At 42.3% G+C, this 23,723-nt stretch overlaps 1 protein-coding gene and 1 non-coding gene across 2 annotated transcripts in view; both read left to right on the forward strand.

Moving 5' to 3' along the window:
- The window catches only part of A1CF (APOBEC1 complementation factor), a 76,907-nt gene extending 53,529 nt beyond the window's left edge, over positions 1-23,378 (forward strand). Inside the window, 7 exon segments of the mRNA XM_042908198.1 lie at positions 1,212-1,376; positions 8,294-8,391; positions 13,933-14,206; positions 16,151-16,356; positions 18,738-18,874; positions 19,830-19,972; positions 23,156-23,378. Coding sequence (XP_042764132.1) covers positions 1,212-1,376; positions 8,294-8,391; positions 13,933-14,206; positions 16,151-16,356; positions 18,738-18,874; positions 19,830-19,972; positions 23,156-23,307 — 1,175 coding nt within the window. The 3' untranslated portion in view covers positions 23,308-23,378.
- LOC122202852 lies at positions 13,479-13,585 on the forward strand. The gene has a single exon (XR_006194908.1). It is a non-coding gene; the product is annotated as a U6 spliceosomal RNA (small nuclear RNA).
- Positions 23,379-23,723: the final 345 nt, after the last annotated feature.

A 23,723-nucleotide genomic window follows, 5' to 3' on the forward strand; every position in this document is an offset into this window, starting at 1 on the left:
AGTGCAACAGATGGTTTCACTAACTGCTTTCCAAAGAATAAAAAGATGCCTTTTGATTGAAAATGATTGCCTCCCATGTGGAATAATACTTGAACAACTGAACCCTTACCAACACTGAGAATTTCTGATTGTGTTCTCTCAAGCTTTTTATTGCTTCCAGGCTGTAGCTTGTTCCAAAACAACTAATAAAAAACACACAAGACTTCCAATCAAATTTAGAAGTTGAGTTGACCCCCCATCACTTCAGCTGGTCTCTGCCCTGTGTAGGGGTCCAGGGCTGGGTAGTCCCAAAACACAAAGGAGCCATGAAGAAGTGAAGTGGGTCTGGGCAAGTTACTCATCCCTCTAAAGCTCATTTCCTCTTCCGTAAAATCGAGACAGTCACTCCCCTCCCCCAGAGAGTTACTGTGAGTGGGAACCAAGGTAGCATATGGAAAACACAGTATATAGTGCAAGACACTCAATAAATTGCAACTGTAGAAATACAAAAATATACGTAGTCATGGGGAACAACTACCCCTTTAAAAAGAGTTCAGTTTCTCATCATAGACCCTTCCATTACTCTTTGTCTTCTCAATCGGGATCAAGAATGTTTCTGCCAATTCCCAAGTTGCCCATGTGCAGCCAGAGAACTAGGCATGAACACAGCTGATTGGAGCCCTGACCAAGCATAAGGGACAGAGAACAAACCAGGGTTGCCTGAACCCTGCTCACTCCTGCCCACACACCACGGGTTTTTAGACTGCTCGGTGGTGGCACCTGGTCACGCAGATTCTAGAAGCAGCAGACATACTCCCTAATGACCTTAATGCTTCATGAAGTCAGACTCTATGTCCAAGCCCTAAATCCATTGTTTCCCTTCTCTCCTTCTGCCATCTCATTTTCAAAGACTTACTTTCCCTGTGAGAGCTGTTCAAAGACCCAAACCTGTCCATCGTGGCCTCATTTCTGCCCCATTTCAAACCACATCCCGGTTCCCTTTGTATGCAATTATCACTGTAAACCATCTGTCACACAGAAGTCCCTTCTAGTCAGCTCTTCCATTTATTTGGAATGTTTCTTGAAATCAGTATCCACCTCTTTTAATATTTGTCTTCGTGCTCAGTCAAGACCATAAGCATCCGCTGAAGTTAAAAGGCCATCTCAGTGAACCGAGATGGCATTGTCCTGGCTTCTATATAACTAATCATACCTGTGATCCTTTTGAACAGGAAGAATTCAGTTATGGGGACATCCTATCGCAGTAGACTGGGCAGAACCAGAAGTAGAAGTTGACGAAGACACAATGTCTTCGGTGAAAATCCTGTATGTGAGAAACCTGATGCTGTCTACTTCTGAAGAGATGATTGAGAAAGAATTCAACAATATTAAACCAGGTGGGACATACCATACAAGACGACTGTTTTTGAAATGTGCTCTGAAAACACTTAGGCTTGAGATGACTTCCCATAACTTTAAACAGGGCAGGCTTCGTGTGGCACTCTCATAACTGCATGAGGACTACGAACACCATATTTCAACCTTGGATCAGAAAATAGGGACATGTGGTCCATAACATTGATCAACATTATAATTTTACAATTATCTGTGTGATTCCTTAATTAACACACATTGCCTTCACTAAACTATAAATTCCAAGAGAGTTTTTTAGCTTCTATTGTATCCTCAGCCCTTATCTCTGTGCCAGGTCATAGTAGACACTCACTAAATATTGACTGTGTTGATGAATGCATGGCCATAACTCTGGATCTGAGGCAGGGCTTCTTGGCCTCAGTACTCTTGATGGTTTAGGCCATATAATTCTTGGTCATGGGACTCTGTCCTGCACATTATAGGAATTTTAACAGCATCCCACACCTCTATCCACTAGATGCCAGTCACAAGATGTAATAATCAAAAATGTCTCCAGACATGTACCCTGGAGGGAAAAATTGCCCCCAGTGGAGGACCACTGGTCTAATGCAACATGATTGTGACTTTAGGTACATAAGGAGGGAGGTAAGAATTAATTCTAGGAGACGCATTTGGGTGAAGAGGAGGAGGAAGGAACTGAACCATGAGATTCAGTCCTTATCACTTTTTTCTCATATGGGAACTATAACAGTGAGACAGTAAAACATCTCACCAAACAATGTCCAAATAATCATTTCCCAAAGCCAGCTCTGTGGAACATTAATTCTATGGACTGTTAGTAGATGCTACTGATAAAAGAGACCCATGGTCAAATAAATTTGTAAACAACAACTTCACCAACATAAAACAGATTTTTTTTTCATTGTGGGACTTATCAGAGTCCTTAACCTTCTAATATGCTTTGAAAGTATCCAAAAGAAGAGATATAGGATGCCTCATTTCCCAAATTTTTGGAGTACAGATCTCGTTTTTTTGGCTAATCATCTTGTGGAATTAGCATGTTTTGGGACATGCTCTGGCTAAGTTTATCACTGTGGGAACACCTTTCCATAAATTAAAATGTTTCTGTCTCCAGGTAGTAATTCTCTACTTTGTTGATAAGCATGAGCCATGGTGCCATCATGTTAAGTCGGCTGGGGAATGTTCCCCTCGTGTGTTCCTATTGCCAACTTTGGGTGCCATGTCAGGTGTAATAGAATAAGCTGATGATTTGTTCTGAAGATAATTAGTAAGGATGCCACTTCTCGCTTTTGAAATATTCACCAGATTCTTCGTTTGCCAGCCTTCGGGAATTCTGCCAACTTCCTACCAATCTAGTATAATGGTGTGGCCCCATACCACCAGCTGTGAGTCCATTACTAACATAGAGACTGCAAGTGGTTGGCTACTGACTGCTCACTTATGCTCCAGGCATTGCCACGGGCACTTTCCCAGCACGTGTCATTTATTTGGCACCATGACTCCAGGATATAGTGACTCTGTCACTCCCATCGTAAAAATGAGAAAACCAGAACCCAGAGCTGTTAAGTAGCATGCTCAGGGTCATACAACTAGCAAGGGGCAAATCCCAGATTAGAGTCCAGGTCTGGCCAAGACCATGTTCTTCGCAACTCTGTGACCTCCATGCCCCATCCTTACTGCATTCATTCACTCATTCATTCAACTGTCATTACTTCAGTAGCTCCTATGTGCCAGGCACTGTGGGAGGAGTGAACAGGTGTGAGGTGTGTGTGGGAGGAATTCAAGATACTCCAGAAGAATAACAGCAATGACAGCCCGCCCTTGTGGCACAGAGAGATTCGTGTTTAAGAGGAGTAAAGCGTGAGCTGAGATACGAAAGTTGACGCATTTGTGGGCAGAGGAATGAGACGTGCGTGTGTAGATGCTGCTCCCGCTTTGTGTTGACTTCCGACCTTCTTTTTATTCAATACTTTTTTTCCCAATCTTTTCAATAAATTGTATTGAGAGAATGGCACGTCCACATGCAAATAACACAGTTGAACTGGATTGATATGAGGTATAAAGTTAAATCAAAAGGGATCAGAGACTGATCAAAACAAAGCTAGTATAAAAACACTAGAGGAACATACAGAGCAAAGCTTCATGGACATTGGATTTGGCAATAAATTCTTGGATGGTATTAAAAGTAGAGGCGACAAAGAAAAATAGATTAAATGAACTATATACAAATTAAAAAGTACATCAAGGGACACTTTCAACACTGCAAAAGCAACCCACAGAATAAGAGAAGACACCTGCAAACAATATAGCCGATAAAGGATCGACATCCCAAGTATATCAAGTGCGCCAATAAGTCAACAGCTAAAAATTAAGACAAGTAAAACTTCAACTATATATTTGTCCACAAAACGCTATTGTCCAATTACCACATACACATAGCCCATAAGCCCATTAAAAGATGCTCAACATCCCTCGCTATGCACCGGGAAAATGTAATCCAAAGCCATTTCCTGCCTCCCAAGATAGCAAGAGTAGCAGTAGTAATCGAACAACAAGAAGAAGACACAGAAACGTCGGGGAGTTTGTGGGGCAATTAGAACCATGTGCCCTGTAGCTGGAAATATAAAACTGGTGCTGCCTCTGTGGAAAACTACACGCTGGGTACTAACGAACATACGATTACCAGCAGCGGAACAACACTCAGACCTAAACCATACGGGAGTGTTGAAACGCGCAACTTGAATGAACCTCGGAGACCTTATCCCAGTGAAACAAGACAGTCAAAAGGACAGTCTGATGCCAGTTATATGAGGTACCTAAAGTCGTCACATTCGTAGAGACAGAGTGCAGAATGGTGGTTACCCAGGGACAGGGGACAAAGGATTCAGAAATAACTATTTCATAGACACAGTGTTTCAGTCGGGGTTCATAAGACGGTTCTAGAAATGGACAGTGATGATAGCTGTACATGGTATTTTTTTATCTAATTAAAACACGACCTTTTTTTGTTTGCTTTTTTGTCCTACTAGTTATAATGAAGATAATAAATGCTAGCGCTCTCTCCCTCTCCACCTCTCTCCCTCTGATGGCACAACTCAGGGCTCTATAATGATGTGTGGCGGCTTCTTGGCACTCCATAAGAGAATATGAATTATACGGGATGGATAACTAGCAGACATCTGCTGTATTAGGAATAAAAAGTCAGAGCTGAACTGGTTTATTTTCCAGTGGAAAGGGTGTGTTTATACTTCTCTCGGAAAATGTATGGGGAGAAACAGGAAAATAACGCTTTAAAAATGCTATTTAAAGTTTGGGTCCCTCGGACAAGCTCGAATATTCCTGGCAAATATTCGACCGTCTTGTTTTAACCCTGATTAGCCTGGAAATATTGTACTGCCACTCAGAGAGATCAATGACAATCAGAACAGGAACTGGGGCTGAAAATGTATGTTCTTCCCCAGCGTAGCCTAAGGGTATGCACGGAAATTCCAATTATAGTCATTCTACAAAATCTGATTTCTCTAAAACAGTTTAGTGTCAGAATCCACAGGAGGGACTTGTGAAAACAGACTGCTGGCCACCTCACCCCATCCCCACTTCCGCCCCATGGTTCTGAGTTATGGGTCCAGGGTGGACCCAGGCTGATACTTGCTGGTCAGAAGACCACACTTGGAGAACCACACCCCTCTGATAATCTTCCTTGGGATCCCAGGTGTGTTTCTCTTCAGGTACTCAATGTGCTGCTCTTCAGAGTACTATTTTTCTAATTCCCCGTATTAGGACTTCAGAGTCTTTTCACCAGTGCTGACGATGACCACGGGCATTTTGTTTTCCTCCACCCTCTGCCAGATGATGATCAATCAGTAAACAAACTCCTCTACACTAAAGAAGGGGCATACGATAATAAGCCAGGTGGTCAATACCATTGTAGAGAAAACCAAGCTCACACGCTCAAATTTGTTTCATGGGGCTACATTTTCATACAGTAACATTTCCAAAATCAGGTGTAGCTGAACAGTATTGCTCAAAAATGCCAGTCTGTTTCCTTGTCTACGAACAGAATTTGAGGACATTTAGATCCATTGCCATCTGAAATGCCACCTAACTAATATGAACGATGGAAGTTGGCGTGCAAATTGACTGGTAATATTCATTCGTCCCATGTCTATTTATAGAGCAGCCTCTGTACACGAGGGAGGAGGTAGGACCTAGGTGAAGACAGTACCGAGATGGCCCCAAAGGAGATCTTGTTCTCGGGGGGCTACCAGTCTAGTGGAGCCCAGATGAAGGACAGCACTGGAGAACGCACAGAGCAAAGACTGGAAAGACACAAGTCCTTATCGGCCCACCTTTGACTTCTCAGTCACCAGGACAAGCCATGGGGTTACATCATGAAAATTACCCTCCCTGACCCTGGAGGAATGAAGACAGTGTGCTGGAAATTCAGGGAATTACGTGTCCCATGCTTCGTGGTCTCAACTGCCTTTATGTACGTACTCCGCCGAGCCGGACAATTCTGCTCTCTACACCCTTTGCCAGAAGAAGTCAAGTGCTGGATGCAGAGGGAAGAGAGAGGGCCACGATGGTTTTACATCATCCTGACAATACAGCCCTACCATTGTTCCAAAAGAAGATAACATATAGCCGTTGAACCACGTGGCAGAGTAAAACGTCTAACTGTCTTTGTGACCTTGAATCTGATAGGATAGATGACTGAGCTTTGATAGGGAGGCGACAAAAGGAGAGCCCTCGTGTCCTCTTCTGGACCCCCCTGGGAAAGTGTCCCATCCTTTGTGATGTCTGGGAACTTAGGGAGAGGAGAAGAAACCGCATCTCTCAAGACACACCCACGTGAGTGTCACTGAAAGAGGACAGTCGTCACGCTAAACTACTAACAAGTTAATGTCAAAGAAGTTTCCATTTTACCTTCACTCTAGGTGAAACTTCTATTTAAAATTTTTTTTAATGTTTATTTGTTTTTGAGAGACAGAGTGCAAGTGGGGAAGGGGCAGAGAGAGGGAGACACAGACTCTGAAGCGGGCTCCAGACTCCGAGCTGTCAGCATGGAGCCCGACACGGGGCTCAAACTCACGAACCGCAAGATCATGGCCTGAGCCGAAGTCACACGCTTAACTGACTGAGCCACCCAGGCGCCCCGAAACTTCTATTTTTTTGCCATTAGCATCTGCAGCAGTCTCTCTATATTAAAATAGGTCAGGTCGATTTGTTATTTTTTTATTATACAAACAATAGAAATAAACATTGCACATGTTTGTAAAATACCAAAGAATATAAATTAACGTGTGAAAGTCCCCTTTATTCTCTGCAAATTTTCTCCCCATTCCTTACATAACCTGTATTAACAGTTTGGTCTCTATGTTTCCAGCTCTCTTTCTGTGTGTGTGTGTGTGTGTGTGTGTGTGTATCCATATTTCTCTGTACATATATATGGGTTGGGATTTTGAAAACAAATGTTACAAAATTATACTCACTATTTTACAAATTTTTGAATTTCACAATAGGTCTTAAATCTTTCTGTGTAAGCATACATAGGTCTATCTTTTCTCTTTGAAGACTCATTTCTTTTTTTTTTTATTTGTTTGAGAGAGAAGGTTGGGGGAGGGGCAGAGAGAAAGGGAGAGACAGAGAATCCCAAGCAGCCTCCACACCGTCAGCACAGACAGTGGGATGCGGGCTCCGTCCTGCAAACTGTGGGATCACGACCTGAGCCGAAACCAAGAGCTGGACGCTTAACCAACTGAGCCGCCCAGGCGCCCCTAAAGACTTATTTCATTTGATATGAATGTACCAGATTTAATCACTCTCAGGAGAATGGACTTTAAGTTGTTTTATTTTTGCTACCACAACAGTGAGAGCTAACGTCCTCATATATGATCCTTTTGCATATAGGAGTGCTTCTGTAAAAGATGTTCCTCAAGGGAGAATTCTTGGATATCTACATTGTTTCCAACATGTAGATATTATGAACAGCAGGGAAAGAACTATCTTGGTTTTCAAATGTTCTTTCAGAAACTACCTTTTTTTTAATCAAAAGACTATCAGAGAAGCAGTTAAGAGATCTGAGTTCCAGTTCCTAGCTGTGTGAACCCTTACAAGCTCACCTTCCTTGTTAGAACCTTAGTTTCCTAATCTTTAAGTTAAAAATAAATTAAGGTCAAGTGAATTTTTATTTTTTTTAATTTTTTTAAGTTTATTTATTTTGAGAGACAGAGAGCAAGGGCGGAAGGGAAGAGAGAGACAGAGAGAGAGAATCCCAAGCAGGCTCAACACTGTCAGCACAAAGCCTGATGCGGGGCTCGAACCCACAAACTGCAAGATCGTGATCTGAGCCGAAACCAAGAGTTGGACACTTAACCGACTGAGCCACCCAGGCACCCAAGGTCAAGTGAATCTCTAAAAGCTTAAAGTAAAGCATTGCTAAAGTCTCTCCTAATTCTAAAGTTGTACTACATAAATCAAAAGAAATAAAATATTTGTCTGGGGGAAAAGCCATAAAATTTTATAAGGTAATCGCCTAAATATATATTTATAGGATGACCAATACTTCAATACAATTGAAAAAATATTTTACCAAGTATAAGTTACTATTGTTTACATTATATAGAGACAAAATAAGATAATGCTTCTACTCTTAAAGGTCTTATAATCTAGGAAGTGGAAAACACAAATCTATAATAATATGGAAGAATATAGGGGATATAAAAAAATTACAAACAAAAGCTTCTACTGAATGTGTACAATTGCAAACCTGGACATAGCAAACATTCTCAAGGAGAACTTAACCTAAATAGTAAGTCTGAAAAAAAAATCAAATACTCTCGGAAGCCAAATGCTAAAATGTGCCATTCTCGGTGTTGTCTCAAGGTTGCTAATGGGGCTACTTTCTCTCTGTTTACAGGTGCTGTGGAGAGGGTAAAGAAAATCCGCGACTATGCTTTTGTGCATTTCAGCAGTCGAGAGGATGCAGTTGAGGCAATGAAAGCTTTAAATGGAAAGGTAATATAGGACAATGCGCGTACACACACACACACACACACACACACACACACACACACAAGTTCCACCCAAGTTTGGCGTGGAAATTTTATTCAAAAGAACGATCCTGCAAGTCTGTGTCACTCAGGCTTTCTCTACCTCTAACATGACTGTCTCGATCCATTGAAGATGAACAGAAGAGTCAGCGACAGAAAACACCATGGAGATGTGGCTCCTGTGTCCGGCCCTGTCTCTAATTTGGGCTGATTTGAACAAGTCACTGCCCCTCAACTTCCTTCCCAAGTGGGGGATTGGAGTATTGGCGTAGGTTATTTCAAGGTGTTTTTCTCAGGTGCAACTTTCTGTCATTACTTTGAGAGATTATCACCTCAGTAGTGCTGATGACCAGAAAAGATGTCAAGGTCACTGCTGTCAGTCCACCCTCAGAGTTTTGATCTCCCTACTCTGGAAGGCTTTGGGTCTCTTCACCTGGCCAAGAATAAGGTCCAGGAAAAAGCTAGTTTCTAAGTCCTTTCTCCTGACTTGTAAATAGAAACCAATATAATATTTACTTATCAATGCAAAAAACATTAAAACCCTTTGGGGCACCTGGGTGGCTCAGCCAGTTGAGCGTCCGACTCCAGCTCAGGTCATGATCTCGCAGTTTGTGAGTTCAAGCCCCACGTCGGGCTCTGTGCTGACAGCTCAGTGCCTGGAGCCTGCTTTGGATTCTGTGTCTCCCCTTCTCTCTTTCCCTCCCCTGCTCACACTCTCTCTCTCTCTCTCTCAAAAATAAATAAAATTTTAAAAATATTAAAAAAAAACACTAAAACGTTTCTATAGACCACTTATCTTGCTAAATAATGTCTAGGATACAAAAAAAACCCAAAGATACTTGTCAGCAAGCTAAAAGTCTACCAGAGGAATAAGTACACACACATCTTTCATAGTTCAGCCAAATAAGTTTCATATATATATTATATATGTGTATATATGTGTATATGTGTATATATGTATGTGTATGTGTATATGTATATGTGTATATATGTATATGTATATGTGTATACATATATATGTATATATGTATACACATGCATGTATACACATGTATGTGTATATATATGTATATGTATATGTATATAAGATAAGTACACACACATCTTTCATAGTTCAGCCAAATAAGTTTCATATATATAGTATATATATATGTGTATATATGTGTATATATATGTATATGTGTATATATATGTATATGTGTATATATGTATATGTGTATATATATGTATATGTATATATATGTATACACATATATGTATACACATGTATGTGTATGCATATGTATATAAGTACACACACATCCTTCATAGTTCAGCCAAATAAGTTTCATATATATATTATATATGTGTGTATATGTATATGTGTATATATATGTATATGTGTGTATGTATATGTGTATATGTGTATATATGTATATGTGTATATATGTATATGTGTATATATGTATACACATATATGTATACACATGTATGTGTATGTATATGTATATAAGATAAGTACACACACATCTTTCATAGTTCAGCCAAATAAGTTTCATATATATATTATATATATGTGTATATATGCGTATATACATGTATATGTGTATATATGTGTATATATGTATGTGTATATGTGTATATATATGTGTGTATATATATGTATGTGTATATATGTATATATACGTATACACACACACACACACACACACACACATATATATATACACATAAAAAGTGGTGAGTATATCCAAAGGAAGGAGGAATGAGCCATTCAGAATCAGAAAATCTTCGTGGAGATGAGAAGATGGTAACTATAAGAAGCCATAAAAATTGGGCAGATTTCCCAAATCAAAACACATGGAAATGGAGAGGCGGTTTCCGAGGCACAGAATTTGGAAAGCGCAAGAAGTGACTAAGGAAGGTGAAAGCAGAGCGATTCAGTTAGAACATGATGCACGCAGGGCTGTGTAGCCTGTCGGGCTTTGCACCAGTCAGTCCTCACAGCAGCCAGCTGGCAAAGGGGCTAAGTACAGAAGTGTGAGTGCAGGGAAGGGGAAGCAAAAGAGTGGAGGAGCTGAGGGTCACCGCACCCCTGGGGTCAAGGCAACAAGGGGCGGGAGACATCACAGGAAACCTCAGAGAGAGAGGACTGGACAGAGCAGTTCTCCTTGGGAGAAAGAAGCAGGGGTGTTTGGCCGAAGGACATGGCCAGCAGCTAAGGGAGTACCTCCCAGAGCAGGTTCATCAGTCACAGGGGGCTGGGCTTAGGGGACGATCTGGGGTCCACAGACATGCTTGAGTCCTGGAGGAGAGAAAGTACTGACTCCGAAATGCAAAAACTGCAAAGCAGAAATTCGTGCAGATTTAAATACACGTCCATGAAGCAAATCACCACTTCATCTTTATCGACGATCACATTTAGTGCCATAAAGCTGTTATTACTCTGAAAACAATTCACAGGTCAGTTTCTCCATTTGAGAACATTCCTGAGGATACATGATGAATGCTGAGAAGAGACGGTCATAAATTAAACGCTAATAATTACATTGAAATAATTACGATGGAAAAATGCTCAAATTGTTCCCAAATTTTACAGCTAGGTAAGCTAGGTATATTTTTTAAAGATGTTATGTTTGGGGCCCCTGGGTGGCTCAATCAGTTGAGCATCCAACTCTTGATTTCAGCTCAGGTCATGATCCCGGGGTCATGGGATCAAGTCCCACATTGGGCTCCACGCTGACAATGGAGCCTGCTGAAGGTTCTCTCTCTCTCTCTCTCTCTCTCTCTCTCTCTCTCTCTCCTTTCGCTGCCCTTCCCTCTCTCATTCTCTCTCTCTCATTTTGAATAAGGGCTTGAAGGAGGGCGGGAAAGGAAAGTAGTAGAAATCTCTATGTAGGGCTATGGGGCACGAATTGAAAACATCCAGGAACTGACTGGATGTCGGAGTGAGCAGGAGCCATTGGCTGGTTTTCAATATGGGGGATCAGGATGATACTGTGGGGGAAGCCAGGAAAGGAAACCTATTTAGAGAGAAAGGGGATGAACTGAGCTTTGCATGTGGTTCTCTATTCTAGAAATACTTGTGGGTGTCTGTGATGTGTAAGGAATTTTTCGGGGCTTGGGAATATACCAATGAATAATATATCACCCTAGCTCTTGAAACGTCTAGAGCAAATCACTAAAAGACAGTACTGAGTTTAAAACACTCAAGGGGCGCCTGGGTGGCTCAGTCGGTTAAGTGTCTCCCTTTGGCTCAGGCCATGATCTCACAGTGCAGGAGTTCAAGCCCCACATCAGGCTCTGTGCTGACAGCTCAGAGCCTGGAGCCTGCTTCAGATAATCTGTCCTCCTCTCTCTGTTCCCCTCCCCCACTCATGCTCTCTCTCTTTCTCTCTCAAAAATAAATAAGTGTTAAAAAAATTTTTTAAAACGACTCCTACGGGGACAATGAAGCACAAATTCTATTACAATATGGAACCTGACTTTGCAGTAAAGAATCATTCCATTAAAAATGTCTCTTGAGGGGCGCCTGGGTGGCTCAGTCGGTTGAGCGTCCAACTTCAGCTCAGGTCACGATCTCACAGTCCGTGAGTTCGAGCCCCGCGTCGGGCTCTGTGCTGACGGCTCGGAGCCTGGAGCCTGCTTCCGATTCTGTGTCTCCCTCTCTCTCTGCCCCTCCCCCATTCATGCTCTGTCTCTCTCTGTCTCAAAAATAAATAAACATTAAAAAAAAATTAAAAATGTCTCTTGATAGGAAGGTCTATAAGCAGAGACCTATTTGGGTCTCTCTCACCTTCCTCAAGACAGGACTGAAGATAAAGAATCTTATTACCAAGACCACCCCCTTCCTTTGATACTCTGATCTGTTGCTTCTCATTACATCGACACCATTGTAAAGATAGGTGAATATCATCAGGATTCTCTCTCAGTATATTCCAACTAACATACTCGAGACTGGCTCTTGCTGCTAAAAAGTAGGGCAGATATCGGAAACTAAGAACAAGTTGCCCCAAGGCTGACTAAAATGGTCACAACAACCATGAAGCACAACTTTGTCCAGCCAACCTCAATGACCCCAGAATGGACTGAGGCTCTCACCAAATGGCGAGCTGCTATGACAGAGAATCCTTGCAGGAACACTTCGTATCATTCCTTTCCTGTATAAAAAATAGAGGCTCACAACATTCTTATTCGGAGGAAGCTACAAATGCTTCCTCGCAACACCTTGTCCCATTGATAAGAAATACGTCAATCCGTCAAGCATTTGTTGAGAGCCATCTTTGTCTCGTGTTGGCAAGCAAGAGAGAAAAGCGAGTGGCACACATAGATCTACACACATCCATTATCTTCCACGTCGGGATCTGTTTGCAAAATGTTAGAAACTTGCGGCAGAAGCAAACGCCACTCCAATAATTCTTGAGGACACATTTTAAGAAGTGCGTGACTTGAGAAATCACGGGGCTTCCCCTGGCTTCTCTGCCAGTTCCCAGCTGTGCAACAGATCAAAAGGTTGCTTCACGGGTACCTGGGGGGAAAGTACAGTGGCCTCCTTGATCCCTCTTCCCTGAGTAAGGCCCCATTTTTAAGTCTCTTTTCTTTTCTAGTAAAAACTTACCTATTGTGTAGCCGCTCTACGAAGTAAGCCATTTAGGGGCACCTGGGTGGCTCAGTCATTTGAGCGTCCGACTTCAGCTCAGGTCATGATCTCACGTTTCGTGAGTTCAAGCCCCACGTCAGGCTCACTATGATCAGCGTGTCAGCGCAGAGCCCGCTTTGGATCCTCTGTCCCCCTTTCTCTGCCCCTCCCCAGGTCAGGCTCTCACTGTCTCTCTCTCTCTCAAAAATAAACAAAACGTTAAAAAAATAAGAAGTAAGCTATTTAACTGGCTGGCAGCTGGAACGACCTGACTAGGCTACCCATGCCAACGTGCTAACAAGCGATAAGATTTCTTTATTGGTGTCCTTTCACCTTCTTTGTGCTGTGCTAAGTAGTAAAGATTACGTTCCACCCATTATTAACCTAAAATGTCTTAGAATTACATAACGTGTAATTTAAAACATATATATCTCGTGCTCGCTTCGGCAGCACATATACTAAAATTGGAACGATACAGAGAAGATTAGCATGGCCCCTGCGCAAGGATGACACGCAAATTCGTGAAGCGTTCCATATAAAAAATTAAAAAAAAATAAAACAAAAAAATAAAACGTATATATCTCATAAAAATATCACATAACTCTCTGTTGCAATGACTGTATTCGCATAATTTATAACCCGTATGTCAGCAGACAGTAGTCAGTTTGTCACTGTGAAACCTGGTGCATATTATGGGCAATGTACCAACAAAATGACTCAGGAAAACTCAACTGACCCACAAACGTGAACCGATAAAGAGACAAGATATGTGTAAGCGAAACAGCAAACAGAGCAGCAAATTGACTAACGCTCAGGAGACTAGGGCTCAGCCACACTGGGTTGCCTTCATATCTTCTGATGTTGTTTCTTCTTTGCTCTCTACAACAGGTGCTAGATGGTTCCCCCATTGAAGTGACCCTAGCCAAACCAGTGGACAAGGACAGTTACGTTAGGTACACCCGAGGCACGGGCGGAAGGGGCGCCATGCTGCAAGGAGATTACACCTACTCTTTGGGCCATGTTTACGATCCCACCACAACCTACCTTGGAGCTCCTGTCTTCTATGCCCCTCAGGCCTATACAGCAATTCCCAGCCTTCATTTCCCAGCCACTAAAGGACATCTTGGCAACAGGGCCATTATCCGAGCCCCTTCTGTTAGAGGTAATGCTCATCAGCTCTTGCCCTGGAATAACTCTACAATTTCAAATGATTTGTATTTCAATAGCCTTAGACAAATTGGATGGGTCCACCGGGAGAAAAGGACTGGAAAATTGTTCATGAAAAATCAAATATTATTATATCAATAGTTGTCCTTTCATAAAAATCTTTTTTCACATTACAACTGGTTATTGGAAAAACTTGGTCAGGACATAGCACAAAGGAGTCTAATGCATACATTTGGTCTTCGCATGGGTGCATAAAGTTTGTACAGACTAAATAGTTAGCTTCTCCCTTATCATTGGACCACCACCATATTGCAGTCATTTGTGACTCATTAGAAAATTTACAAATGAAAGCAAGGATGGGCCAATGAAAACCAGTTATGTCAAATAGCAAAAACACGTCAAGGCACATGTGCCTTTGAGGGCGACTCAGGGGCCTATTCGTATATAAATCAAATTATCATAAACATGTTCTAAGAGACACATGACATGCTTTCATTTGACCTCCTCCCAGGATTATGCGCTATGCCTTGTAAAAAGCCACACTAGTGAGGAAATAAATTTATTTCTCCAGGATATGGGGAACTAAATAGTAAAGTCCAAATAGAAAAAAGACTAACTACTAAATGATAAATCTTTCCTATGTAATCCTATAAGAGTTCCAAATGTTCAAGCAGTGTTCTGGGCTCCGTTCAAGCAAGATAGATGAAAAGGAAAGCATTTTTTTTTAATTTCTAGTAAACTAGTTTGTCTCTGCCTAATGGGATCCTTCAGAATGGTCCTGCTAGGATGTAGTTAATGCCAAAAGAATCCCAGTTCTGTCTTCCAAATATAAAACCATTCTGGGCAACTTGACAACAAACTGTGTATTTAAATCCCATCCTTGGGTTTTAGTTAGAAGCAAAGGGGCATGTCAGATTACTGTGGAAACTATCCTCTTACTGTGTTTTACTATTTTTCAGGAAAACTGAGTTGGCCATCCTAAGATCTCTAGTCTTCAACAGCCTTAAAATTTCCATAATCATCATAAAATCACTCTACCCAAGATTATAATGCTAAAGAAATCATCAGGTTTTCCTCTGGTATAATCTATCTATGTGGTGGCAAATTATGTCATTAAAATATTACACATTTGTAATCTGAAATCATATTATTAAATAATGCATACGTTAAATATAAATTGGCAACCAGTTGTAATGTAGGAAAAAAACAAACTCCACTCCAAGGGGAAAAAAATACCTTATAACAAGAAAGGAAATCAATGAATGAGATTCATGGATGAAGGGTAATCAATTTAATTTTTTTATCAACTTTATGCCATCAGTAGGAAATCAAAGTGGCAACACAGCAAAGCAAAAAATCAAAAGGAATCTATTAATGAAACTCAATGGGAATTTAAGCCTCACATTGACAGGCCATGAAACAGAAAATAGTGAACTTAAAAACCTGTATTCTCAATGTTCCATTTCCCGACTGATCACTGGGGACGGAACTATTGGGGAAGCTAGAATTCATTTCTGATTTCCTGATCGAAGATAAAAATGCAACTCTTATTTTAATGCATGTGGTCATAACACGCTGGGATCTTGAAATAAATGCCTTCCCAACATTTATTAGCCTATAGAAAAATATCAACAAAAGGTTAACTGCAGACAGAAGTTGCAAAATTTTTCTCTGTACCAAAGTTTTAAAGTTGCTCGTGTACTTAGTGATGATGGCTTTGATAGGATTGCTTTCTTCCCCAGTCAAAAAGAAAACACACAAAAACACACCTGTGGCGACCCCTACCTTTTGTTGAGTTTCATTACATCAGAATCCTAGAGTTTTCTGTGCATCGTCAGGGCGGTAATCAATGGGACTTGGGCTAACTTTTCCATTTCAGTAAGATTCAGGGTGATTTTCTGGTGGTTTGATTCAGTTTAATGCCTTCTTACATTCCTAGAAATTTACATGAATGTACCTGTAGGGGCTGCGGGAGTAAGAAGACTAGGTGGCCGTGGCTATTTGACCTACACAGGCCTGGGTCGTGGATACCAGGTCAAGGGAGACAAGAGAGAAGACAAACTCTACGACCTTTTACCTGGGATGGAGCTCACCCCAATGAATCCTGTCACTTTAAAACCCCAGGGAATTAAACTTGCTCCCCAGGTAGGTAATGTTATTCCGGAGATAGTTTCCTTAAGTTAGGCCAAAGACCTTGGTACACCTTTCGTCAAATGATTTGACTTGATCCCTACTCGGGCCACTGCTCGTTTTGTTTTGTTTACATAGATAAAGTGGCCAATCGACACAATGAGAGAATGCCCCACCATTGAGTGTCACTGTCCCATTTCACTCTTCTTCTTAAAAATGAAGTTTGACACCCTAAATAATCTGAACTGGAAAACGAAGATCCTACTAAGAATTATTAACCAATACCTTAAATGCAAATAAAGTGCAGCAAAGACCCTGACTCAAAATAAATGCCTACCGTGTGGGAGTAGGCTAATGGAGAGTATTCATGACAGGGAATGAATAGACCACTCTTATGTGCCAATAAAGGACATCCTTTATTGGAAACACTGTGGGGTTCTTTAATGTTTATTTATTTTTGAGACAGAGAGAGAGAGAGAGAGGTGAGTGGGAGAGGGGCAGGGAGAAAAGGAGACACAGAATCCAAAGCAGGCTCCAAGCTCTGAGCTGTCAGCACAGAGCCCGATGCGGGCTTGAACCCACAAACCGTGAGATCGTGACCTGAGCCAAAGTTGGACACTTAACCTACTGAGCCACCCAGACACCCCAGAAACACTATGTTTAAGAGATAAAAACCATGCTACCGATGGTGATATCATTACCCATATTAACTATGAGATGCCATCACTCTTATCCAATTAAGTCTTCTACAATAATTATAGTTGGGCAGTGATGATGGGGAATTTTTAATGCTCTCATTCCACAGCTCCATGTTTCTGCTTGAGGCTGTGGTTTTTATTATTGGAAAATTAAAAGTTATAAAAGCTGTTCCAGTATGGAAAATGAATTAACAGGGGTAAAAATAAAACAAAACAGGATGCGTTAACCCTTAGCCTGTGGGTGTGCAGTACCTCTGATGGCCTCCCTGTAGAGACACTGGCTAAAGAACCAGTAACCGGTCGTTCAGAGGTACAGTCTGTGGACCCTAAAGGAAACATTCCTACTCCAGGCCCAAAGGTATAAGCCCCCAGGTTTATGGAAGTAGGCCTTATGATTGCAAGCAAATAGAAAACTTGGTTTTCTAACAGCTCATCCTGAGTACTATTTTTGCAGGATTGATGGTTGTCTTACACATACACATTAGTTCATCTAAGGTTGCTGCTATCCTTACCCAGGCAATTAAAAATAAAGATGCCTATCAGAGTGGTAAACAGCAAACATTTGTTTATTCAAAAACCATTTATTGGCCATGTATCACACACCACGTATTGCGTTAGGTGCTGGGGATGGAAAAGAGAATATAATACGGTCTTTGCCATCAAAACTCATATGGCAATCCAGTAAGAGACAGCTGACACATAAGCCAATTAATTGTAATAAAATTAATTGTAATAAAATCATGATGAAGCCTTGCTCAGAAAGCACTAAAGCTTGTCATCCAATCTATCTTGGGTTAAAATTTAAAATAAGGCACCTTATTAAAGAACTAAGATACTTGGAAATCTTTTAAGAAAATAAAAAATAGTAATTGTTATAAATTCCATGTCATAGTTCTATGAGCTGCCATAGCGTGAGGGACAATCTCTCCTTCTTGTATTCAACCCAGATCAGAAGTTGGTCGTGGTTTATAGTAATATGTAAGGAACCATCTCTAGCAACTATTGAAAGTTCTTTAATTTGTCTCTGAATCTCTACAACTACAGCTTAGACACTGAAGGCTGTGCCAACCCAAACCAACAGAGTTGGAGCCTTAACAGTTCCGCGGTGGAGTCACAAACGCCCACCAGGAGCAGAGAGACAAGGACTGTCCCGTACAGTCAGCAGTTGTAACCCCAGTAACTAGTAACCCATTAAACTTTTTACCTTGATTTTTACGAAAATGTAAAGTTAAAACCCTATGACAAACGACATGAAGTAGGACTATATTCTTAGGTTATTTTCTCTAAACCACTGTAGACAGAAGGATTGAGGGTAATGAGGAAATCCAGCCACACAGTGCTGAAATGTCAGTTTTTCTTTAATGGAATAAATACATCCAACAAATCATAGAATTAAGCTATGGGTAAAAAAAAAAGAAGAAGAAGAAAAAGTTACGGCTAATGGACTGAACTAAAAACATATGAGAATAAATGGCGTGAAAACGATTTTTGTGAATTAATAGATGTAACATTTTAAATGGAGTTCAAGTTGAGTTCGTCTTAAAATTGTATGAGTCATTAAACCATGTGGCGTTTTATATTTTCTTACATTAGCTTCAACACTGAAGATTAGAGTTTAAAACCCTGAAAGCTGATGAAATAGTGCAAATACGACAATTGGAAGGAAAATCACTTTTTTTTTTGTTTTAACTCTCATAGATATTAGAAGAAATTTGTCAGAAAAATAACTGGGGACAACCGGTATATCAGCTGCACTCGGCCATTGGACAAGATCAACGGCAACTATTCCTATACAAAATAACCATTCCTGCCCTGGCCAGCCAGAATCCTGCCATGTGCGTAACATCTCCAAATTCCTAATTTTCTAAGATTTTTAGAGTAAGAGTCTCCAGTAAATTGAGTGTATTTTGTCACTATCTTTTTTTGAAAATGTTTATTTTGAGAGAGACAGAAGGTGTGCGTGAGCAGGAGAGGGGCAGAAAGAGAGGGAGGGAGAGAGAGAGAGAGAGAGAGAGAGAGAATCCCAAGCAGGCTCCGTGCGGTCAGCGCAGAGCCTGACACGGGGCTTGATCCCACGAACTGTGAGATCATGACCTGAGCCAATGTCAAGATTTGGACGCTGAACCCACTAGGCAACTCAGGTGCCCCTACGTTGTCACTATCTATACAAGCTAAATGTTTCAGTCTACTGCCTACTCAATTTTCATTAAACGCAAACGTCCAGTCATGTAGCGGGATAGAGGTGCCAACCTCTCAAAGGCCCCATGTTTCAAACAGACGATGAAGACCGCATAGCATCATCCACCAATGAAGAACTTCAGATGTAAAATGTAACGGAAATGAAAACTGTCGCCCGTCTTTTACCTGTGCAGCATTCAGGCTGAACCACAGGAAATCACCACGTTGTACAGCATGACACCGTGCGCAGTCACTTAAATTTTGGATCAAAGATCCTCTCTGGGAGTGGGTATCCCCGCCTCAAGCCCGCGTCTCTGCACGTTTTAGGAACTTTCCTGGTTCACGTGCACAGTAGAACAGCCATGCGGTGCGTTAGGCATGTGCCCCAGGAATGTTGTATCCACCGCTGAGGTCCTGGGTCAGGTCACAAATCTCCCTGCACACACACACACACACACGTACAAGTCTTAAATGCAAAGAGAAGGAAAACCACGCACACAAAACCCCACTACCCGCTCATCTGCAAACACTAAGAGCAACGGAGCTTTGCTCCCATCTCAGCCCTCAGCACCCCAAATTTAAATGCCTGCCCTGACTGGATATGTCTTGCAGCCACCCCTTCACGCCTCCGAAGCTAAGTGCCTACGTGGACGAAGCCAAGACCTACGCGGCAGAGCACACCCTCCACACCCTGGGCATCCCCACCGACGGGGCCGAGGCCCCCACCGCCCCCGCAGCCGCCGCTGCTTTCCCAGGTACGAAAATTGTGCCGGACACGGCAGCCCACCCAGCGTGTTTGGGAAACCCTCCCTTGGGACCATGGACCCTTAGAGCTCTTTATGACCCCCACCCACAAGAAATCTGACTTACACCATCTGTGACCAAAGACGCTCCCCAGGTGAGTGGACCATCCAGGTAGGACAGAGAGGAGTGAGGGGGGAGGGTGGGAGGAGCGGGGGGGCCAGGCTCGGCTCAGCTTGAGTAGCAGCGTGATCTCGAAAGAGCCAGCCTCTGCATCTGGTCGGCTTGGGTTTTCACTTTTAATGAGAGAGGTTGGAACTGCCTATTAAGAGTTGATGTTCACTCGAATGCTCAGGGCATGCCAGGTGCTCGCCTAAATGCTCCGCATGCTTTATGCTACATCAGTGACGGTCAGGACCCCGCAAGAGGTAGGTTGTGGCATACTGCCCATTGTGAGCTGAAGGAACCAAGGACAGGGATGAAGTAATTTGGCCAAGGTCAACTGGCTTTTAAGGAGCCCTTGGAGTATCTGCACTTTTCTCATCTTCAACTCAACTTGACTTTCATTGCTTTGCTTTCTGGAAGAATTGTGTAGACCACGCATTTCTTAAGTTATTTTAAGTCAAAAACTCTGTGTGTAAGAGAGAGTCAGAGACAGATCAAGATCCTTTCAATATGTGGATAATCAGCCCTCATTTTATCTGCTCTATAATTTTGGTCTGGAGCGCACTGTTTGCTCAGAATAAAGCCTGTCTGTAGATCGACACGCCTCCAGGGTCACATTTAAAAGACTTTTCCCCATTTATTATGTACCTACAACCAATGCTAACAATTAAAAAGTGAACCCTCTAGAGATTCAAAGAAACCAGATGACAAATTTGTTCTGGAAATGTTTCCTTAACAGTTAGGTTAAGTAACTCCGTTCAGTTTTAGCAAATAAAAGTTCATTTCTTTTGAAGAAATTGGTCATGAGTCACTGCATTGGCATACCTCCCTTAAGACAAATTAAGAGATCTGACTGGACCCAGAAATAGGGCATTTCTGTCAACCCATGCATTCATTCGTATATTGGGCACATACAGGCGTGAGAACTGTCTGTTGCTCACAAACATAACACCTGGGCCCATTCTGATTTTCTTTTGTTTCTCAAAAGTTGCGAATGTGTTTTCCATTCTGGCAAGCAAGGTTGCAACCGGTGAATGTGACCTCAATGCCAGCTTTGTTCTGTAGAACATGGAGAGGATGTGTGGCGTGCCCCCATGAGGTTGCCAAGACCACAGCTGCCAATGCACAGGGCAGGTCCCCTGGGCTGTGCTGGGGCCATCACAGTGAGCTGTGTGCGAGCTGTGTGCTCGCTTCCCACACAACAGGGTGTTGACATGTCAGTCTCCTGGGGGTCCTGTGCCACGGCTTCTCGGTTCTGGGAGAAGTTTCAGCCCCTGTCTTGTGGACAGCTGCACCCCAAAGCCACTTAAATAATGTACTGTAAAAACAAATGAGCCACTGTCAGAATTTTCCAGTTGCACATTGCAAAGGATTTGCTTTTACCTAAGAACGTTTGCTCTTGTCCTCACTTCTGTTTGCTCCCACAAGAAGTAAAAAATATTTAGGGCATGAGAGTTGTCTTGGGGATGCCTGAGAATCTGAGAGCCTCTCTTATAACTTTGCTGTGGAGTCAAGCAAAGAATAATGGGTCACAAGGGAAGAATCTGTTTAAATTCCAAATACTCTTGCACTTGGGAAATTAGCCAAGTTGAAGAAGAAAATTCAAAATCCCTAAAATAGAAATACACCACACACACACATGCACACGCTCTCTTCACACATGTGTATTTCTTATTCACTTATTTAGAAATACTATTTCCAAAGTCAGGGAAGTAATCGGTAACACATTTCTCATCTCGTTGGAAAACAGACTGAACTTCAGTCGTGCCTTAGTCAGCATTACTGGCCAAAGTGTTCAAGCCAAGGAGTGGATTTAATTTTTAAAAAAACAGTCCAGCCAGTTTCCTGCCACCACTTCCTGAGAAGCCACCAGAAAGAAATCAATGTGTCTGGGGTTGGGATGATGGCCACGGCACATAAACAAAATGGGCTTTTTCTTTTCTTTTTTTTTTTTTTTTCAGGTCCCTGTTTGTTGCTTAAGTATATTTTTCCTTTTTTCTTGTCACCTGCACACTTTTTGGGTCGTCTCAGAAACGGTTTAATTCTGATCTAAAACGTTAACAGAGAAACATTGCTTTTAGGTAATAGCTGTTTTCTCTAAACGTGGATGTCAATCAGCCAGACGTGATATTAATGTGACTGCCCGTGATGGCCTCCTCACCACTCAAACCCCTTAGTTGTCTGAGGGTGAGGACAAGCATCGTGGCCTCCAGACAGCTTGCTGGTGAGGCAAGATGATCTTTGCCCTTCACGGTCGGGTCTAAATGTAAACAGCCCACATATTTGCTTTCACGGTGCTACGTAGAAATACACGAAAACGCTCAGTATTTTTTCTACCGGTCTACCTACTCCCTATACGTCCTTCTTGGACAAAAGCAATGAGTTTTTAACATTTCACTCAGATGGGGGTGGGGGCACAAAATCAGACCCACAGAGCCCCCACTCCTCCAGCCCTGCCAACCTCTCAATCACCTCTCCTCCTTTGTAAATTTTGCGACCCTCTGATAAAGACCCAAGTCTCAAGTGTAATTAACTCAGCATCCTGTTAAGTTTCTGTTTCTCGGACTCGATCTCTGGTGTTTCTGATTCTGCAAGCATGAAGTGGATAGGGCACACATAGTTGACCTCACTTTGAGGAACACTGTCCCCTAAGTCACTGAGTCTAGATATTATGTCTCCTGAGTTCCCTTTTTAATTTCTTTTTATGTGGATTTGTGAGAGAGAGAGAGAGAGAGAGTGGGGGAGGGGCAGAGGGAAGGGGGACAGAGGATCCAAAGCAGGCTCTGAGCTGACAGCAGACAGCCTGGCGCGGGACTTGAGCTCACACACCGCGAGGTCAAGACCGGAGCCCAAGTCGGACGCGTAACCGACTGAGCCACCCGGGTGCCCCAGGAGTTCACTTTTTTAGAGGGACGTATTAAACTTTTGGCTTTAAGCGACGTCAAACTTTCATATCCCAAAAAGAAGACAGTTAACCAAAAGGGAGGACACCCGGATGCCTCTGCTGAAGCTCTCTCTGCCTCCTTCTCCAGGATACGCTGTCCCTAACGCAAGTGCACCTGTGTCCGCGGCCCAGCTCAAGCAAGCGGTGACCCTTGGACAAGACTTAGCAGCATATACGACGTATGAGGTCTACCCCACTTTTGCAGTGACTGCCCGAGGGGATGGATATGGAGCCTTCTGAAGATATCTTTCTTTTAATTTAAGAATAAGACACACACAACTCTATCCGGAAGAAATAAACCTCTCACTCAGTTTCCTTACGATCACAAGTAATACTTTTCCTAAAGCGATGCCTTGCCCGAGACTGGTTAGTGTATACTAATTGTAGAATCATGATAGGAGGCTGTATTCCCAGTGAAATCAAATGTCGAGCAGGCTTTTGTCTAACAGAAAGCTAAAGAACCATTGCCCCAACAGTCGTTTCTCCCAGGCTCCTGAGGGACCTGGTGACGGGTTTCTGAACCCTGACAGTGTAAAGAGAGACCTGTTAACCAGCAAGCGTTCAGGGGTCAGCAGACCTGGGCCAGAAACAACAAAGAGAGCCATGTGAATTCCAGAGTCTTAACCTGGGCTCACAGCTGCTTCTGTGACACAGAG

This window comes from Panthera leo, chromosome D2 (genome assembly GCF_018350215.1).
Source record: "Panthera leo isolate Ple1 chromosome D2, P.leo_Ple1_pat1.1, whole genome shotgun sequence".
In the NCBI taxonomy this organism is placed as follows: Eukaryota; Metazoa; Chordata; class Mammalia; order Carnivora; family Felidae; genus Panthera; species Panthera leo.